Source organism: Myotis nattereri (genome assembly GCF_964212035.1).
Source record: "Myotis nattereri genome assembly, chromosome: 2".
Taxonomy (NCBI): domain Eukaryota; kingdom Metazoa; phylum Chordata; class Mammalia; order Chiroptera; family Vespertilionidae; genus Myotis; species Myotis nattereri.
In genome coordinates, this window is record NC_138076.1 from 2,828,483 (window position 1) to 2,849,984 (window position 21,502).

General features: G+C 45.3%; 1 protein-coding gene across 1 annotated transcript in view; it reads left to right on the plus strand.

Annotated features, from left to right (window-relative positions):
- Positions 1-21,197, plus strand: part of WDR17 (WD repeat domain 17) — an 83,208-nt gene extending 62,011 nt beyond the window's left edge. The window contains exons 20-31 of the mRNA XM_081085095.1: positions 1,802-1,934; positions 2,779-2,870; positions 4,130-4,229; positions 5,192-5,331; positions 9,811-9,922; positions 12,959-13,100; positions 13,395-13,497; positions 14,577-14,678; positions 15,336-15,434; positions 15,734-15,917; positions 16,801-16,967; positions 19,794-21,197. Coding sequence (XP_080941221.1) covers positions 1,802-1,934; positions 2,779-2,870; positions 4,130-4,229; positions 5,192-5,331; positions 9,811-9,922; positions 12,959-13,100; positions 13,395-13,497; positions 14,577-14,678; positions 15,336-15,434; positions 15,734-15,917; positions 16,801-16,920 — 1,327 coding nt within the window. The 3' untranslated portion in view covers positions 16,921-16,967; positions 19,794-21,197. The remainder of the gene's footprint in view (positions 1-1,801; positions 1,935-2,778; positions 2,871-4,129; positions 4,230-5,191; positions 5,332-9,810; positions 9,923-12,958; positions 13,101-13,394; positions 13,498-14,576; positions 14,679-15,335; positions 15,435-15,733; positions 15,918-16,800; positions 16,968-19,793) is intronic.
- Positions 21,198-21,502: the final 305 nt, after the last annotated feature.

Below are 21,502 nucleotides of genomic sequence, written 5' to 3' on the forward strand. Positions count from 1 at the left end.
CATTTTAACTTACAACATAAGACTATTCTCTATTCATTCATTTGTTCATTCATTCATTCGCTCAACAAATATTTATTTAGTGCTTATTATGTGTTAATCACTGGGCTAGGCCTATAGAATACTATTTAATGAGTATTTACTTTATATCTGGCATTAAAAATAAAAACTTTTCATTTTTATTTCATGGTACATGATTTGTAATAAAATTGAATTGCACCTCCCATTCCTTATAAAAAGAGGGGAATTTGGGCACAGGGACACACAAGAACAATGCCATGTGAAGACAGGCAGAGGTTGGAGTGATGTGTCTGCAAGCCAAGGACTGCTGGCCACCACCAGGTGCTGGGAGGCGGCGTGGATCTGATTCTTTCTCAGAGCCCTCCACAGGAACCACCCCTGCCAATGACCTGATATCAGACCTCTGGCTCCGGAACTGGGACGTGAAGCCTGGAGCACAACGGGAGTAACGCATTGGCCATGGAGGCAGGGTCCCCAGCACCTGCTCTCCCAGCTGTGAGCTCAGCAGCAGGCGGCCCCGCCCTCTGCTGGAGGCTCCCTCCCCTAAGCTCCAATATCCAAGGAATTCTCCTGTCCTCGCTAAGGTCCTGAGTGCTACTCCTCCACTGAAGCCTTAGGAGGTCAGGTTAGCTGAGGACGTTTGTTCCTCAAAACGATTTTGTCTTAACCTCAGCAAAAGCTCTTTTTCATTTATCTTTGAAAACTGACACCAGATTTTCCCTGCGCCATGGTTCACATGGTGGCCAGGAAATGATCTCTCTCCCCAAGGCTCCCAAGTCTACGTTCTATGTTCTATAGACCCGGCCATTGAGCTTGATTGGCGGTCTCTTCCTAGTTCCGAATGCCAAGAGGGAGAATACTGTTTCTAATCAGCTGTAACAAGCGAGTCAGGGTCAGGTGGTATCAAGAGAGCTGTTGGGAGGAACCCCAATGACCCTGTACATTGGGGATGGTGGAAGGTGGGCTGGAAAAACAACGTAAAATGCATCTACTGCCCCTGCTCAAAGATTGGCCATCTCGGAATGCAATTTAGTGCAAATGCCAACACAAGTAAACCAGATTCGTGCTCAACAAAGCAGGTTAAACACTACGAGTGGAAGGAACTAGCTGGCCTTTGAGAAAGTACCTGGGATGACGGTAGGGAAAGAGAAGCAGAGACAGACAGACGTGGATACAATAGAGACAGAGAGACCCACAGGTGCCCTTGGTAATCTTCGGCGTCAGGATCCCCCACCCCCTTCACCTGTCTGGAACATTCCTGGGTCACTTACAATACCCCACCTTTCATTATCGGTATGTTCTTGCATCAGTCTTTTTAATGACTTTTAAGCAAGTGGCATTTAGAAGCTCTCTATTCATCATTGTGTTCACGGTACCATTGAAAATTCTCTTTAACAAAGCAGACACCCACACATTTGTTAATCCAGTCGAGAGCAGATCTACCATGGTGCCGTATCTAGTCTATCTCGTTGACCTTCAGAAAAATATGTCACTCGTGCAAATAGATAAGCTGCACTAATTTTAAGACCTGCCTGGTCAGTACATTTAAAATATGACTATATGTAGTGGTCTAAGGGAAAATAAGTACCTATAGTATCTATTATTTCTCAAAGTTTTTGTCTTCTATGATTTGATCATAACATCTGTCTTTTAAAAAAAGTGATATGTAGAAAAGCTTTCATGAAATCTGCCTCCAAGTTTAGATATTTCAGAAAAGCTTAGTCCACCCGAGAACCTTGAAATGACTGTGTTGTAAAAAGAAAAATTATTCTCATTTCATTAGGAGAGCCGACCAGCTAATCCAGCAAGATAAGGACGACGCCATCCCATACTGCATCGCTGTTGGTGATGTGAGAAAACTGGTCCACTTTTTTATGGCCCGGGGTCAGCTTAAAGAAGCTCTGCTTGTGGCCCAGGTACAGGTGCAGAGTCACACGCTGCGCACGTTGGAGGGCAGGCGTGGAAGGGAGAGGGTCCTGTTGACTGATCGCCATCCTGACAGAGTCAGAGAAGGCCAGGTCTGTGCTGTGGTCACACTGACCTCATTTCAGGTCCTCACATACACACGCTTCTCTGAACTCAGAGCCTTTGTTCGCTGCTGAGCGTTGCATGAGCTCAACCAGCTTTTCCTGGTAACCCAGCACTGAAGCTTCATGTTCATACAACGGAGTTCACCTGTTGGTGGTTTGTTTGTTTTTTCAAATTCTAAGGTGGCTCCAAATTATGGTATAAATTTCAAACATGACTTAGGTATCCTTTGTTCAAAATACTAGTCTGAAATGTGTCACTTACCAACAGTGAGCTAAAGATTAATTAAAGTAATGGTGTGTGCCCTAGCCGGTGGTGAGAGCATCGGGCCTGGGACTGAGGGTCATGGGCTCCATTCTGGTCAAGGGCACAGACCGAGGTTGCTGGCTGGAGCCCTGGCACCCAGCTGGGGTGGGTGAGGGAAGCAACCAATCTATGTGTCTCTCTCACATTGATGTTTCTCTCTCTCTCTCTCTCTCTCTCTCTCTCTTTCTCTCTCTCTCTCTCCCTCCCCTCCTATACCCCCCCCCATAAAAATCAATGGGCATAAAATATCCTCAGATGAGGATTAACACACACACACAAAAGGAATATTGCGGTGAAGGCCTGGGGAGGAGTAGGGAGTGGGGGGAGGGGTCAGTGGGGGAAAGAAGGGGACATGGTAATACTTTCAACAATAAAGATTAATTTTTTTTAAAAAAAAGAGTGATGAAAGTTTTCATTTAATTCTAGGCTGCGTGTGAGGGAAACATGCAAACCTGCCACGTCCCCACCGCTGACGGAGCCTCCGGTCCCGAGGACGCCCGCGGGGAGGACTTCACCGGGTGAGCGGCGAGGCTGTGTTGGGGGCGATAGGTTTCTATGGCTGGTTTCCCTCTCGGCGTATTTCAGGGCCCCGTGGCCCTTCTTCCTTTGCACACACAGGACGTGGCGGGCTCAGGTCCCCCTGCATTTCCCACCAGGATCCAGGTCTGCGGCAGCGTCCGACCCCAGGTGCACAGGGACATGCCAGCCACGTGGGCGCGGCCTAGACGCCCTTTAGCGTCCAGGAAGGCACAGGGGTTTCAGTGTGGAGACTGCAAGGCCAGCACCTGAGTCCTAAGGCTGCGGCAGCCCGTGGGGAAGGGCGGTGTGGGGTGGCTGTGCTCCCTGTGCAGTCAGTGCGCACCGGGCCCGGTGACATTCCTCATCACCCGTGGCCCCAGGGTTAGTGTCTGGAGTAGCATTTCAGCCTCTTGCAAAGAAGAAATCCAGAGTTGCGTTTGCAAAGGAAAGGGAACTAGAGTTCTCCAGCGTCCTTCCCTTTCCCAGATCTAGTCGCCCGCCTTCCAGGCCTCTTCTCTCGGCTCCCGTTTAGCCCTAGTACAGCCATGGGCAAACTACGGCCCGCGGGCCGAATCCGGCCCGTTCGGCTGTTCTATCCGGCCCGCGGAGCCGAAAGAGCGGAGGGTTCTCTTGCTCTCCCCTCCGCTCCTTCACCAGCAGCAGTGCTAACATGGCAACGTCGGGAAACACGGCCGCAGCTCCTTCTCCTGAGTCCAGTTTAAGAACCCATTGTGGCCCTCGAGTCAAAAAGTTTGCCCACCCCTGTTCTAGAACATAGGCCATTGGAATGTTTAGAACACTGACCGAGTAAAAGGGCCATAAATGTTGGGCAGTGATGTGTTGGGACCGGCGTTTCCTCCTGGTCTTGGCTGCCCTCGGCCACCCCACTCCGCCTCTTGCAGACCTAACACGCACACTTCCCACGGCCCGTCACCACCCAAACCTTGGAAAGTGAGGGTTCCGCCTGCAGCTCTCCACAGGCTAACTGCCCCCGCCGCCGAGTCTCAACTCATTCCACGAGAGGTGGCAAGTTTTGAAAATTAGGCTTTTTTTCTGACATTTGGGGGACTCACCAGCTCGTCTGCTAAGAAAGACTGCTGTCCTGACTTCCCCCAAGTCCGGCCTTCTACCTAAGTCCCGGGTGTCCAGTTAGGTCCATCTGATCCGCGCAGCAGTCTGTGATAAGGGCATCAGCTCCCTTCCTGGGGCGCCTGCTGATCTAGAATGTCCCCCTCTTCTCCCCTCCTCTTCTCCCGAGGCTCCTGCACACGGCGAGCGCGCAGCTGGCGGAGTGGCACTTCCAGGGCGGCCGGGCGGTGCGGGCCGCCTGCTGCCACCTGGCCGTGGACGATGTGGAGGTACAGTGGGGTGGGGGGGCATGTGAGGGGAAGGGCGGGTGTCTGAGGGACAGCAGGCTGAGTCCTGAGTCATATGCGGGTCTGCATGCTTTCCCAGCCGAGGGTGACACTGCGCAGGCCCTGGGATCTGTCCTTCCATTTTAAATTTCTGTCACAGCTGGCTCGAAGTATCTCAGCATAGGTGAGAAGCAGGAGGTGGGAAAGGGGAAGTCGCTGCACTTGCACTCCATTCCTGACGTTTGAAAGATCTTATTTTACTTCAGTATGTGCTTTGCCAGTTGTACTGTCAGGGTGTTTCCCACTGGACCCACTAATGGAATCAGGGAAATCCTAAGGAAAGATGCAGACTGGGGGCTCCTGGCTCCTTAGAACGCTGCCCTCCTGGGATAATTGATACTCATCGGACACTTCTTAGGAAGCTTTTAAGAATTGACACTTTTGCCCTGCCAGGTGGCTCAGTGGTTGAGCATTGACCTATGAACCAGGAGGTCATGGTTCCATCCCCGGTTAGGGCTCATGCCTGGGTTGAGGGCTTGATCCCCAGTATAGGGTGTGCAGGAGGCAGCTGATCAGTGATTCTCTCTCATCATTGATGTTTCTCTCTCTCTCTCTCTTCCTCTCTGAAATCAATAAAAATACATTTAAAAAATAATTTACCTCTTTTTCTGATAGAAACTGAAGGACATATTGAGGACATTGCAGAGACTGTTGTTAATTACAAAAATATGAGCAAGCGCTCTAAATTCTAAAATTCTAACCTTAGAGAGCGTTTCCTGTGTGTCCCTGTATCAGCGTTTCCACTTGAAATTGCAGTCACCCCTCCGCCCTGTGTGGAAATAGTGCAGCAGGGTTTTATAAGGGTTTTATAAGAACGCACCCGGTCTGCTTCCTGAGCTTGGCGGAGCGGTGCCCCTGCCCCATGTGCGTCTCTGACCCTGAGGACATTGTTTCTCCCTGGCAAGCTGGCCATGGCATCCCTGCTCCGCGGGAACGAGCTGGAGTTGGCGGTCTGCGTGGGCACGGTCCTGGGCGAGTCAGCAGCGCCAGCCACCCACTACGCCCTGGAATTGTTGGCCAGAAAATGCATGATGATCCCAATGTGGTAAGAGCTCCTAGATGCAAAGAATTGTATGGTGATGGAATGCATCTCTTCATTCTTGCAAGTCGCATTTGATCATGTGTTGGGAGTACACAGGGTGTCCTGTTTTTTTCTTATTATCAGAAGCTAACATATAGTTGATACCTAAACTGGACGAGGACAGTACATAAAGGAAAACTGCCAGAGAATCTCACTCATGAACATGGAAGCAAAAGTCTGGAACCAAATACTTAGCTAGCCAAAGTCAGGCCTACATAAAAGGATCAAGGGTAACTTGCCTTTATACCAGAGGAATAAAGTTGGATAACTTTAGAAATACAATTAATATAATTTATCACATAATGGAATAACATAGAAAAATCATATTATTGTCAGAAAGATACAGAAAGTCATTTGATAACGGTATATAATAATAGTAATAAAATCTCTTAAACTAGGAATAAAAAAGAAATGTACTTAATCTGGTAATGAATACTTATAAAAACCTACCACAGACATTCTTTGTATTGGTCAAATATCAGAAAGCACCTTTTTTGAGAGCAGGGTCTCCTTTTTTAATAAAAGATAAGATTGTGAGAGGAAAGGGGGGTGTGAGAATGAAGTAACGGGCATGTAATGAAATCTACCGTGGCCCATCCTGAATAGCCCAGCTGTAATTCCATAGAACTCCAAGCCCATAAAGCATCAGGAGACAGTAATGTGTGCATCTTAAGATTATCAGGTCCACACATTGCCACATGTCAAATTCTGCATCCCTGCTCCTTGTCAGATCCTGTGTCTTGGTTTAAGGTTTGGAAAATAAGGTCACTTTTCCAATGGAGAGTAATGACTAAGGTGGTTTACCGGGACTTGGCACAGGCCATTGCCTCTCACTCGGCAACGCTTTCAGGACAGACCCTGGGAAGTGGCAGAGGCGACCTGGGCCTCCGGGGCCAGTGGGTTCCCACTCACCTCTGCAGAGCCCCGTCTTCAGGGCCGACCGCCCTTCACTAGGGAGGGACGTTAGGAAAGATGCGGGGGATGCTGTCACTCAGAAGGTCTGTGTTGAGTAAAGATGGTTTTAGACTTTAATCTTCTCTCTCACCAAGTTACTTAGCACCTCGAGACGTTCTGGATAAGCTTGTTTGCTAGGACCATGACCTCTCCCCACTGTACATCCCTTGCACACACGCCACTCTTAAGATGAGCTCTCAGATTCGCCTCAGGCCTCAGTGCGTGGTCAGAGCCAGGATTCAAGGCCACATGAACGGTCTCCAAAGCGTGCACTCTTACCTAGGGTCTCAGTCAGTATAGCTGCTGTAACAAACACTCCGGCAGCTCGTAGACAACAGAAATGCATTTCTCATGGTTCTGGAAGCTGAGACCTTCAAGATTCAGGCGCTTGCGGATTAGGTGTCCATGGAGCCGGCCTCCTGGTTAACAGTTGGCATCTTCCACTGTGTCCCATGGGGAGGGGGGCTCTCTGTGGCCTCATCTACGAGGGCACCAGCCCTGTTCATGCCAGCTCTGCCCTCCTGACCTGAGCACCTTCCAAGGCCTGACCTCCAAGTACCATCTCCTTGAGGGTTTGGTTTCCATGTGTGAGTTTGGGGGCACACACATGCAGACTGCAGCAGCCATTACACAGTTCTGCCTCCTGTGGGGGCTGACTCAGGCAACACTGTCCACTCTCCTTTCCGCCCACACGTGGGGAGCTCTAGAGTGAGCCGGGCATCCCAGAGCTGTTCTTCGTGACCCATATGGCACGGGGTAGGAGAGCCTCTTCCCACAACCCCAGCACGCCATGGGCCCTCCCCCCGTCCCCCCGCATCGGTGTATGCAATGCTGCCCCTTTGAGAGACCCAGGTCTCCCTTGGTCGAGAACTGCAGTGGTCAGTCACCTCGTCTCCATGGCTTCCCTAATCCATCCCAAAGCATGAGGCCTGTTCTGAGAGGTGACTGCCTCCATGGAAAGTCAGCACTCAATCTAAGGAAATGTGGTTTGTGTGTGTGTGTGTGTTTATGTGAAAGCAAAAAAAAAAAAAAAAGGCAAACAGGATTAGATACTGAATTTAAGAGTTTTTAAAATCTTTCAGCTGACTATATATCTTAGGTGCTTTTAATATAAAGCAAACATCTGTTTCCCTGTAACTCCCCCAAAAGTTCTTCCTTTATATACCCATCGATACATAGATATGTGTGCCAAAAACCAGGGCACAGTTCAAATTCCGAAATAGATGATGCTGATCGGTTATTCCCGGGGGAAGGGAGATCTGTAAGTCCAATGGCTAGTAGAGCTCCACAAATTTTAAAGAAAAATTAAGATAGCAGCATAGTTTCAATAGAATGTGTGTAACTTCATAAACCAAGAATCCTTCACATGTCTGTGTTTGCTGGTTAAAGTTCGCTGCTGGTTGGTTCTCATTGCCTGTCTATGGTATTCATATCCAGAATTGTTTTCTTTCTAGCTTTCCATCTGATGAATACAGGTATCATCTACTTTTATAAAAGCTGCTTAACTAAATAATTTATATTCTATATTATTGGGACACCAACTCTATATTAAGAAATTATCATTAACTGTTTTCACTGTGTCTTACAGAATGCCAATTTATTTCCACAATTTATAGCATATAAAACCTAACCACAGAGGAATGACAAAAGTCCCTATAACCTAGGCACAAAGCAGTTGTGATTTTGTACTTAGAGGTGTATAATAAGTTAACGGTGGCTCTCTACAATATAAAATAATAGCGGATTCAGCTAAGCAAATTGAAGTGCCTGTTCTGATTGTGAAATTTAAGAGGTTAGATCATTTGTTTGGTCCAGATCATTACTTGTAACATGGCTTACTAAATTTTCAGTAAGTAGTGATTTCACCTAACGAGTGAATAAAATTAGATAGCATTGCTGTAAATTTTACTGTATCAGGATATAATTCAATACAGGTTTTGGTCTGTCTGTAGTTGATAGAAGTTTGAGTAGAATTTTAGGGTGGCAATTTTATACATTATAAAAGCAAGTAATTTCTATATTCTCATGGACATTATTGAAAACTGCTATTAACTGTTAGTGTCAGAAAACATAAAGTCATTCGTAATTTTAGCAAGAACAGATGAATTACTTTAATTTGGAAATTGTAAACACATTCAAAGATTTACCTTTGCAATGATAATAGAAAATGAGACACAACAAATTATCTCTATTGTTCTATGCTCACTATATTCTTGATTAAATATCTCTTAATGTTTTTAAAAATAGCTCATTCACATTAATGGCCGATCTAGATTTCCCCGAAGGCTTCGCACAGAGGTGAAGGGGGGTTTGTCTCACTCCGGCAGCACACCCTACCTAATTTACACTTGAAGTATCGCCTCTTCTGAAGTCATGCTGAATGTTTATCAGTTTCTTGAAAGCTGAATAATAACATCTCAAACTATGAAAATTAGTGTTTTCTCAGTTACGATGCATGCAACCAAAAACTCTCCATCTAGTGATTTAAAAAAAATTTATAAAAAATACTTTTTTATTTTTTTAAACATATTTTTATTGATTTCAGAGAGGAAGGGAGAGGGAGAGGGAGATAGAAACATCAATGATGAAAGAGAATCATTGATCGGCTGCCTCCTGCACGCCCCCTACTATGGATCAAGCCCACAACCTGAGCATGTGCCCTGACCAGGAATCAAACCCTGACCTCCTGGTTCATAGGTCAATGCTCAACCACTGAGCCACACCAGCTGGGCAAAAAAAGTATTTTTAATGTAAAGCTTCTGTACATGCAATTTCTTACACACCTTAGTATTAAGTGATTTATTCCATTGATCGCATCTCTAAAAATGTAAATGAGAAAACTACATTTGTGTGTGACTTCCACCTAATGTTTAACAGATAGGAAGGATGCCCAGCTTCCAAACATAACCTCCGCACTCCAATGAGTGACCCCCTGTCCATGGCTGGCGAGCACTCACTTCACAGTCTGTAATTCATTCCAAAGCAGAGATCTAATTCAACTCAGCGTGATTACGCCATTATATAGTGACAGAATCAATTGTGAACATGTGAAGACTCCGTTTAGAGCTTTAAAAACTATTTAGAGCCTGGCCAGTGCTGTTCAGTGGTTGAGCGTTGACCCTTGAACCAGGAGGTCAGGATTTGATTCCCAGGTCAGGGCACATGCCTGGGTGGCAGGCTCGATCTCCAGCAGGGGCATGCAGGAGGCAGCCGATCCATGACTCTCCCGCTTTCCCTTCCTCTCTCTGAAATCAATAAGAACATATTTTTTAAAGTAACTATTTAGGAATCTCATCACACATTTTTCCTCCACGCCCTTTGGTTCCTGGAACCTGTGCCGAGGAGCAGCATGGTTAAGCGGGAGGTTAGTGCTGTTGTGAAGCTAGGACGGCCTGGGAGGTATCCTGAGCCTCCTTCCTCAGACTTAGTTCTCGAGTTGTGTGTGGAGTTTTGTTTTCATGGGCGTTTCCCCTTTTGTTATGTGACCAGGAATTTGGCAGCCGATCTGCTCCTGATGATTCCTGATAATGAACTTCAGCTGGTGAAGCTCTGTGCCTTCTACCCAGGCTGCGAGGAGGAGATGAGCGATCTCCGCGAGAAGGTAGTTGGGGACACAGCACCGTGACTTAACTCATTTCAGGTTCAGGGATTGAGATACAAATAGAAAAGCAAAGATATGGTCTCCCTGGGGCCCTGGTATATATACAACAAAGACGATCCTAAGAAGTAACTGTTATTGAGCTTCTGCCCTGTGCTTGGAACTCTTCTAAATGTTCACATGTATTTATATTTTACTCTGTCCTCACGAAACCCCGAAAAGCAGGGGGTGTTGTTCCTATTGCATAAAGAAAGTGCGCACAGAGGAGGGAAGGAAGCTGTTGCCTAAGTGAGTGAATGGTGGGCGAGACCACCAGCCTCAATGCCTGTCCCCGACCCCACTGCTCCCCACTGCTCCCCACTGCTCCCCACTGCACTCAAGGTGCATGGATGCCAACTTTTAAAAGTAGCCAGTTTAAGGCCTTTAAAAGAATTGATAACGTATAATGAAATCTGCATGCATTTTTATTAAGCTCTTTAAAAGAATGCTCCTTTGCAGAATATAGGAATTTATGTACCAAAATTATATATAAAACAACCCAAGTGTTCTACAATAGGGAGGTTATATGTTTATATAGCTTGTAGGACATTTCTGTATGTTAGTGCTACTAATGCATTAAAAAGATCTTGAAGTTCTGTTTTTATTGACATTAGTCAGCTGTAAAACAAGTGAAAAGCAGATTATGACACTACGCACATGCCAACGTGATTTTCATTTTGAAAATGACTACACAGCATATTTAAGAAGATACATATAGTTCTTTTGAGAAAAAGATAAAAGTAAAAAATGTTCTCATTTTCAACTCTAAAAATAACCTAGATTTTGTACTTATATGAACCTTGATTTTCCCCCCAGTGTGAGTGGCCCTATTCATCAATAATGGGTACTTACTGAGTATTCGTGTGTGTGTGTGTGTGTGTGTGTGTGTTTGTGAGAGTATGAGTGTGTTTGTGAGTGTGAAAGTGTGTATGTGTATGTGTATTTGTATGTGTGTGTATGTGTGTGAGTGTGAGTGTGATATCAGAGAAAATACTTGTGAAAAGATAAATGTTGAGTTACCAATGGGTTGTGAGCTGAGTGACTTTAACTTCCTTATACGTTTTGTCTTCCCTGACTCGCTTTATAAATGAGCTGTGCTTTGCTCATAAACATAACAAATGAAAATTATTTTCTGTGGAAATCGATGCACATGGAAGGAAGAGGGATGCAGTTTTCGGTTGCGCTCTACGTGGCTGCGCAGTGTCTTACTGCACACGGGCATGTCCCTGGCCCAGGAGGCTTAGGGAGATTAGCACCTGACTGCGATCACAGCTGTTAACGATGGGGCCAGAAGGGTGGGACGGTCTCCACCAAGTCTTCTCACCGCACGCACGTTCTGGAGAACATAATTACTGTCTCGTCAGACTCCATTAATAACACTTCAGAAAGACTGATTAGAATGTGTGAAGAAGCGACTAGCTGGACAACTTCACAAGTAGTACAGACAATTATATATTCAAATATTATGTTACTTACACAACTTCCAGAACTTTGAGATTCAACAAGAATTACAGGGGTGATCACCTTACTCCTCTTGTCATATCCTATTTGAGTGGGAAATTTAAATGGGGACCACTGTTTTTACCAGTTAACTGCCACGCGTCTAAAACGGAAACCATCCCCTTTTCTTCCATATGCGCTGGAATATTTTCAAATTTGTTACCATAATCTTCTTTACAAACCCAGAGACATCACCAGCAAGTCTGATTTTAAAATTGGGCAACCAGAGTTGATATGCGAGGTTTGCGGCTATAGACGTGGGTGGCGTGTGGGGCAGGTCCGCCTCCTGCATCTGTAGACGCTGATGGCGTCCAAAGGGTTCATCCCCTCTGCTCTTTGAGCGTTCCTCAAAGTGAAGAGGCCTTTTTTTAATCCAGCCAGGCACAGTACCACGCACATAGGAGTTGCTCAATAAATAACTTGTTTAGTGAGTAGAGACAGGAAACAATAGGAGATGTCATGCACATGAGCGCTCCTGTATTGTAGTTTGTGGTGGTTTTTCTGAGAGGTTGAGTGATCTGTACTGTTAAATATGCCTAATTTTTAAACAACAGAAACCATTGAGCAAATGCATTAGTAAGTAAGTGAATTGAATAAACCTTTTCGGTCACTTAAGGGGATATAAGAGGAAAGTGAGGGGAAGAGGGTGGCAGGTCCCCCGGGAGAAGGGACAGGTGACCTCATGGGGGTGAGGCACACTTTCCGGAGTCGTAACGCAAACCATTTCTTGCTGTGGCAGCTCATTGCAGTGGTGGCCAGAGTGCTGGGAGCCAGAGCATCAAACTGTTTATCAGTGTCACTCAGAAACTAACCAACACACTTCAACAATTTAACTGAACCAACCATGGACATTACTGCAATTTGATCCAGGAGATAACGTAATTCCTGCCTCGTTATGGAAGCAGAACTCACCTGCGGGAGGAATAGGCTGGGTTTTAACCAGATTTTTAAAAATGGAGACCATGGGGAGCAATGCTTCTCATGCCGCAGTGATGACATTCCATGGGCTCCAACCCCACACAGTGGAGGATTTCCGGACGGCAAAGCTAAAACCTGTAGAGCTTGTACAATTATTGAAATGAAGCTGCTTTGTCTCAGAGGCCACATGAAATTAATGTATTGTGTACATTAGTTCTTTATAATGGTCAGCATATTTGTTCTAAAATAACAAATCTCAGCATTTTTTCCTAAGTTACAGCTGCGGGCACTAGTCCCAATATCACAACCAAGGCAATTCACTTCCCACCTCTTTTATTAGGTAATGGGTGGTAAAAACCACTGACTCTTGGGGAACATCCTATTTATTATTATTAATTATTATCATTATTATTATTATTACACCTTCAAGATAGCTTTATAAATATATTTTAGTATAAGTAATTTTATGCACATCTATTTTGAGCAACTTTCCTAAGAAATAGATATGAAGCTTATGTAGTACTTATACTGTTACTTTTATCTGCACATTTTGGTGATGTCCTCAACCCGATGATTTTCTAGTGCAAGCTGCCCCCCGTAGGAGAATGTATGCAGTTGGCGGAGACAGCGCACGCAGACGGCAATGTGTTTGAAGCTGTAAAGTATTACTTGTTAAGTCAAGAACCTGAAAAAGCCCTTTCTGTTGGTGTTGACTTTGTCAAAGGTGAGTGTTTAGTTGGTAGAGACATTTAAAATCTGCTCATTTACTTCATATTTTCATTCATGGTGCTAAAAAGCTTTCGCATCAAGCACTAGCCGCCCTACCTTGAGAAAGGAAAGACACTGCTGACCATATGGGGTGGGGCCTGAGAGAGGGTGGGTGGGGGAATGAATACCTGTGATCGGATCCCAGGGACAGATAGGATTCACCAGAAGGGAGCTGATCCCATGGGCTCAACAGTGGGTGAAACGTGAACGCTGCTACTTAGAGACTCTTCACTTTGTTCTGTTTTGCCAGAACACATCAGTAGTTCTGATTGGACTTTGGATACCATTTATCCTGTTCTTGACCTGCTGAGTTACATTCAGACGGAAAAGTTACTCCTGCCCACGTGTACTGAGTGAGTACCTTTCCCCAGAACCCATCACTCCAGCCACATGGTGTTTCACGGGGGCTCTGCGAGTTTTGGTGTTTAGATCAAGAACGAAGATCGTCTTGGACAGGTAGAAGGACATGTCGAAAAAATTATGTTTTTATCTGTTGTCATCTTAAGAAAAAGTGCAGAGGTCAGTTTGAACCAGGAGTCATAAATCTTAGTGGGCTCCTTTACTAATAGTGCTTGTGTGTTTATATAGGTATGTACACACACATACACACATACACACCAGGTTCAGATGGGGCTAATTTAAAGCTTTTGGGTGGTTTTGGACCTCACAGTCCTGAGAAACTGGTGGTCTTATCTGTTAACTCTCCATGTGTGCAAAGCATGCTGGGCTATGACGTCAAAGGTGGACGCCGCCCCCAGAAACATGTGGCAGTTAAGGCAGTTAAGGCAGGGGTGGGGAACCTTCTCTGCCGAGGGCCAGTTGGGTATTCATAACATCATTCTTGGGCCACACAAAATTATCAACTTAAAACTAGCCTGCTCTATTGGGTCAGACATTTCATTAGCTCGCCCCTCATGCCTTGGCAGGGCCAGACCAAATGATTTCAACGGCCTTACACGGCCCTCGGGCCAGAGGTCCCCCGCCCCTGGCTCAAGGTCACTGTTCCATGTGGCTGAGGTCCCGAGACTGTGGATAATCTATGATGAAGGCCTGGGCCCCTTTTGCTTGATGCCCGTGTGGGAAGGTGAAGCCGTGTCTGCACGCGTGGCAGATCCCAGGCAGGAAGGTGGTGGGTGAGAGTCCGTGTGACGGGGATTCCTACTCGGACCCAGCAGCTCCCGAGGGAGCAACCGAGAAAAACAAGGCGAGAGTGAGAGAACGTGGACGATGTGTGTTTTGAGCCCGAGTTTGTCACAGCACAACGCCTGGCTGAGCTGCCTGGTGAAGGCAGCACCCTCGAGTTCAGAACATGTTCTAAACAGAGTTTGCTGCCAGTGTCACCCATTAAAACAGACACAAGTACAGTAACCACGGATGAGAATGATGCTCTAGGCTTCAATGGGATTCTTAAACCGGACCATCTTCCCCGCAGAGCGCGGAACGAGCTGCTCATCCTGAGCGGCTACGCGGGCGCGCTGCTGGCCGCCCGGAGACAGTACGCGAGCATCGTCCCCGCGCTCTATGAGTACACGAGGTAGGCCCCCGGCTGCCGGAGAGGGGGGGGCTCTTCCCTGAGCGGGGTCCCCAGTCCTGCCGCACGCGCCCCTATCCGCTCAGCCTGCGCTGTGTCACCCCACGAGGACGGTGGGTCCGGCGTCGCCAGGCCCTGCCTCTTGGCCCAGCGCAGCCGCGTCCCCTCCTCGCCGCCGGCCGACAGTGTCCGACCGCCCCCCCCCCCCCCCCCCCGCTTGCTTTCCTCCTCCCGACAGTCATGTCAGTGCAGACGCACCTGCCCTGCAGCAGCCGAGCGTGGCCGTCCGTCCGCAGGGCTGGCTTCTCCAACCGTCCCCCCTGCATTATGCAGCTCATGTGTCCGTCCCCCCCTCAGACTGTCACCGGCCCACAGCTGGGGACCATCTATGGCTCACCCGCACTTACAGGCTAACCACACAGTGAGCAGGCGCACACACACACACACACACGCACACACACGCTCACACACGTGCACACACGCACACGCACACACACGCACACGCACACACACACGCACACACACACGCACACACACACACTCAGGTGTACGCATGAATCTTTGAACAACAGCTGTGAAATCTACAATGGCAGCTGTTTATGTGCTTTCCTGGTGTCCTAGTCTTAGATGCCAGCTGTTCATTTCTCTCTCACGCTGCAGCCAGCTGTTGAAGCGTCGGGAGGTGTCCGTGCCTTTGACCATCGAGCGCCTCTCTGGGGAGCTGGAGGCGTGGAGAGCCTGCGCGCAGCCCGCCCACCCGTGAGTGACTCTGACCAAGAACGGGAATGCGTAGTGTCGCCCACAGGCTCACTCAGAATGCGATTGTTGTCACTCACGCGAGCGAAAGCAGGACTCTTGGTTTGCTTAGCAGATATTCAGTAATAATTTGCAATGCTGCCCTTTTTCTAAGTCCTTCATGTTTACTGCAAGTTGCGTCTAAAGTTGATTTGGCATCATCTATGAAGGGGGGCTGAAAAGCATCGGGACCGGTTCTAGTTAAGCCTTAATGATTCCGTGATTTTACAAAAATGCAAATGCAATGTGTGTTGACAACACAGATCATCAGAGGACTCTCCCTACACGCCCGCTTCCGAGTCACAGAGAAGGGTGTACGCAGCCCTGCTCCGGAGACTGCAGGCCGAGCCGCTCAGAGGGATGGTGGGGCCGGACTATGTGACAGGATCCCACCTTCCCAGCCATTCGGACGCTCACATCTCTTGTCTCACGGGGTTAAAAATCCAGGTACTGTCTAACGGGGCTGCGAACTTCATGCATCAGGCCTCCAGTCTACAGATAATTTGTTGACAAGCTGTATTATTTGAAATCATGCTCAGAAACCTGGTAACTTTAGAACATAAATAAGCAAGGTTTTTGTGTTTTGAAAATTGTGCTTTTCCTTCTAAGAGCTGAGCAATACAGATTGAAAGGGGTTTTTTTGTTTGTTGTTATTTTTTTGCATTTAGTTCTTCAGAACTGCCCTTGACATACGGACTAACTGATATAACTAAATTATAGATCTGCTGGCAAATCACACGTTTGGCACAATTTTAATTATACAGACACACACACACACACACACACACACACACACACAGCAGGTTCAGAGGTTCTGGCTTGGATAACTTCCTAACTGTATAATTAAACAGTAAAGCACGTTTAAGGCTATGATGAGGCATTTATAAAATGGCAACTTCGTAGTATTTAACAGATTAACATTACCTGTTATCTCTGTTAACACTGCTGTATTTAAAGATCTCAAATTATGAAACTAAGTCCTATTTTGAAAGACATCAGGATATATATAACATTAAGATGTTTTAAAATGTTTTTATAGTTGTAGCAGTTCAAAAAACTAATTTTTCTCATACTTTTTTAACATTTGTATTGAATTTATTGGGGTGACATTGGTTAATACAAAGATATAGGTTCCAGGGGTACAATGTTTAATACATTACTGTACATTGTATTGTGGGTTCGCCACCCAAAGTCAAGTCTATATTTTTTCATTTCCTGTCAGCACCGTGCAAACATCACTCATGGGTTTTCTATTGAAGGGATTGTCTCTGTTTAAAAACATGTTGTGGATTTTTACTCCTCTTCTTCCCTCAACTCTCGCCGTGTGCAGGGCCCCGTGTACCTCCTTGAAGATGGGAAATCCGCCATCTCCCTGAACGATGCTCTGATGTGGGCCAAGGTGAACCCCTTCTCACCTTTAGGGACTGGCATTCGCCTCAACCCGTTCTGATGGAAGGCTGCTCTCCGGCTTCATTGTGTCTTGAAGACCTTTTATTGGTTAGTATTAACCTCTGTTGCCCATGAGCTGAAGGTTGGGAGGAGGAGAGGGGGAAGTAGGGAATAACAGTCGATTTTATTCATTAAGTTCAAAAAATAAAATATTTATATACTTTTGAGAAAAAATAGGTGTCTCCTTTATAAAATAGAATAGCCATATTTGGGGGAAAGGAAATATTTGAGCTATAAAGGACTGAATGAATCATCTAAAAGAGCACATAAGACTTTCACAAAGTGCAGAAGGAACCCAGTATTTATTGTTGAGACAGGAAAGGGTGCGACCCCTAGGACAGCGCTTGGTGTGCAGTATAATCCTACGGAACATTCGAAGGACCGGGGTTCCAGGCATAGATGCGGAAGGTGTGTGGGCTGAGCGTCCGTTCACAGACACATACTTGTCTTCTATTTAATGTATCATAAACCACTGGTTTTAGCTCATCTTTAATAAAAGTTTACAGTTATAAGTTTAATATATATCAATAAATAGATACACAATCAAAATACTTTATTAATCCTTGTCCAGGGATATTTTTTAAATTGATTGTTTAAAGAGAGAGGAAGGGAGAGAGAAAGAAAAACATCGATATAAGAGAAGCATACATCCGTTGCCACCCCTACACTCCCCACCCCCAACTGGGGATCAAACCCACAACCTAGGTATGTCCCCTGACCCGCATTCGAACCTGCAATCTTTTGGTGTTCAGAACGGACGGTGCTCCAACTAGCTGAGCCACATGGCGAGAACATTACCAAGGTTTCTATCTGAAATTCAAATGTCCAATTATAAAGGAATCGGTTCTGTAAGCATGAAAACAACTGGGGAGTGAAAACCAAAATGCACTGGCATCTGTATGAGAATTTGCATTTTATGATAACTGACTGTTTCAAAAGAGACCGGATATGTATAGATATTAATTTTCATTAATGCACGTAATACTGACATAATCTCTAATCGATTTATATTGACTATAACTGAATTTATTTGATGAAATTTAGTTTGAAGTAAATTTCCTGTAAGTAGGATATTAAAAGTTTGGATATAGTATGTAAAATTCAGGTTTTTAAAATATTAATTAAAAGAGTAAAGCTACAAAAAAGAAAAGCCTGAAGCATGGCCATAAGTATCTCAGTTGTTCTAGAATTCTGACTTTGAAATTTATGAAATGAATGCATTTCAGGAAGAACAGTACTTTTATACTCAAGTCATGCAGAATTTATAATATAGATGTTTTTGTCTACTAATCGTGGTTATTATTTTTAAACTTGTTGCATTTAAAATATTTTAACATTTTTCTTAAACAGCTTCTTAAAACAGAAAACAATATATAATATATACCTAGCACATTGACCACTTCTAACTCCTCATTAAATTTCATTTTATTAAAAAAATTAATATTATAAATGAGAATGTATGCAACTCAGAGAGGCAGTAGGTAATATAAAGTGTATCTGAGTATTTTTTAACCCTTGGTAATAAATGTAACTCAGAATTGTTTATTGATTGGCATATGTGTACTAGAATTGCCTTACTTCAAAATGAGTCTAAGTCAGTGGTTCTCAACCTTCTGGCCCTTTAAATACAGTTCCTCATGCTGTGACCCAACCATAAAATTATTTCCGTTGCTACTTCATAACTGTAATGTTGCTACTGTTATGAATCGTCATGTAAATATCTGATATGCAGGATGGTCTTAGGCGACCCCTGTGAAAGGGTCGTTCGACCGCCAAAGGGGTCGCGACACACAGTTTGAGAACCGCTGGTCTAAGTCCTACCATATTCCTCTTTATTCTGTTTTAAATAAGGAAGCCTATCTTTTGTGCTTTAATTCCTTCAAAAGCCATCACTGAGTTTAAGTTATACATATATAAGTAATCACATTTTGTATTTTAACGAATGCAGGAAAAACATATTTTTATGTATAAAGTATGAAAAAAAATCATGTCTGAAATCTAAACTGGGCTGATTCAAGTGCAATTCCATTATGCTTTGACATCTACAATGTTCTATACCTTAATGTTAATTTTAACTATGAATTCTTTGCAGAATTGTAAATGTCATTTGACTATGTCAATCTGTATATATTGTACCTTAATATGAAAAAAATAATTTTTTAATTTATAAAAGCATTTTCCATGGTTAGATTTCATATGCATGAAAATCCAATAAATAATATGAGCTTATTTTACTATTTGAAGATGTCCATAGTGTGGACAAATAATTTTGCAGGTTTAAACCTGTCTTTATGGAGGAAGTCTCATAAGACAGTGAATTTTAAAAGGACTGGGAAAATTTTTTCTCTCGAACATTACCAGGTGTTTCACAAAATTGCAATATCAAAATGATTTACATGTTGTGAAAACCTCTGATTTTTATGTCAGTCAATTAATGAAACATACATATATTTCCACAAGACCATTCAGATGTGCTCAGGAACATGGTCGCACTAGCAATGACTGTGTTTTGTTGTCCCTGTGGTAGGAAAAATGACATTTTTTTGGTCTTCAAAGGTATTCTGAATGTAGTATACGCATCACACATTATTTGTAAAATCCGGTATTTCCTATTTAGTGCACTCGTAACACGGAAGTTATGTTTATAGAGCACTCCTAGTGAGTGCTTATTGTACCGTACCTTTGAAACATTTGTACGTAAATAAATTGAAAAACACTTTCATGCTGCATTGAAGCAGCATGTGACTGTGCATGTAGTTGTCTAGGTTTGTATGTATGTATGTATTCCAGGTCCCCCCAGGGAAAGCCAGATGTGACATGGCTAGCTGGTAGGATGAGCATCAGCCTTGTCCCTAACGCTCCACTGCTTCCCAGGGTCACTGCAGGTGTGAAGGGTTGAGCTGTCCATCAGAGATTACCCTCCCCGGGAGGAAGCCTACAAAAGTCACGCCATGGACCTTCAGAGGGAAGACCCTCCACGCACAGGAAACGACGACTATGTAAACCGCCACGTGAGCAGGAGAGAGCAGCAGGGTCTTCCATGGCCATGAGGAGCGTTCTGCCACTTGATGGACAGGACCCTGTTCCTGAGGCGGCCTAGCTCCCGGGAAAGTCCGTCCTTCCGTCCTTCCTTCCTTCCTTCCTTCCTTCCTTCCTTCCGTCAAAGAGGCTCTGAGCCAATGGCCTTCCTAAGACGTGCCCCAGCGTTGGCGTCCAGGGCACACTCATCCTCAAAGTTCTCACAGTTCCCCACTCTGCTCTGACTGTACCCGCTGCCCTCATTCACTCACTCACTCACTCACTCACTCACTCACTCACTCTCGGGGATGAAGCCTGGGGACCATTTCCTATCTCTCCCAGCCCTCCGCCCTCCCGCAGGGTCCTAGGGACCGGCCACAGGCCACGGGGGATGGGCTTTTCCAGGAGGTTGAACGCAGTGTCAAGAGGAGAGAGCAGCGTGTTTGACTGTTTATCCCGACCCAGGCCTTTTCTCAGGATCTTCAGCTGACTTCTTCCTAACACCCTTCCCTGGGGATCGGCAATGGATGGGTTAGTGGTGATCCCCACCAGCTTCCACTTGAGATGTGTCCTGTTAGAAAGCAAGGCAGCAGGTAGGGACCTGAGAGCTGGTTAGGACGTGCATTTGGACTGAATCCTTTACCGCAGATAAAACCAGATTCTAAACACCCTCCTAAGAAGTCTTCTCTTTCTTTTACTAAATGTGCTCTCCCCCAAAATGTAAAATCAAACAAGGAAGTCTCTGGAGGTAGAAATACTAATAAAACTGTGGAAGCCTTCCACACTGCAGGAAAAGTGACCGAGGGTAGCTGGAAACTGACCCACACACGGTGGGACTTACCACTGTCATCTGGGAAGCCGAAGGGACTGTGAATGAGATGGCGTCTCACAGGAGTGATTCCAGTTGAAGAAAATGTCCCAAATACGAACATAACATTTCCAAAAGATGGAAGAGAACCCGCCTTTCAGGGTGCCAGCCTGCTATGGTTTCCCTTCAGTGAGAGTGTGGGTGATGGCAGCAGCCCGTGGGTACATTTAGATGGAAGAAATGGGTCGCTAAACCCCAGGCCAGTTTCTAAGTGAAGGTTTTCCTTCTCCACAGCTCGGTCTCAAGGAAGGACGCCAGTTTGTAAGAAACGTTAACGGCTATTTATGGACCTGGGCAAGATGGTCTGTGGGCCAATGTACAAGGATCATCGTTCAGAATAGATGTTTTTATTTATAGATGTGATGTGTAAATAAACACTGTCCGGCTGCCTAGTAACTCTTTTCATTTCTAATGAGGAAAATATCACAGAGCACAGTCACCGTTCCTACCAGCTCTCTGGGGAAGACCTGTGGCTCGTCGAGGTGAGTTGTGTTTAACTGCACCCTGACGGTGATCTGGGCTCATTCTGCGCTAATTAATTTGCTTCGTGTTTTCCACGGGATGTGGCACAGGTGATGTTAATAAACGGTTGTTGAATGGAATTGAGAAGAAAAAACAGCCCAAGAATGGATACGACAACCACTTTAATTTACTTTCCTTTGAAGTATCAGCTAAGGAGGCGATTCTGTCCCTTTAA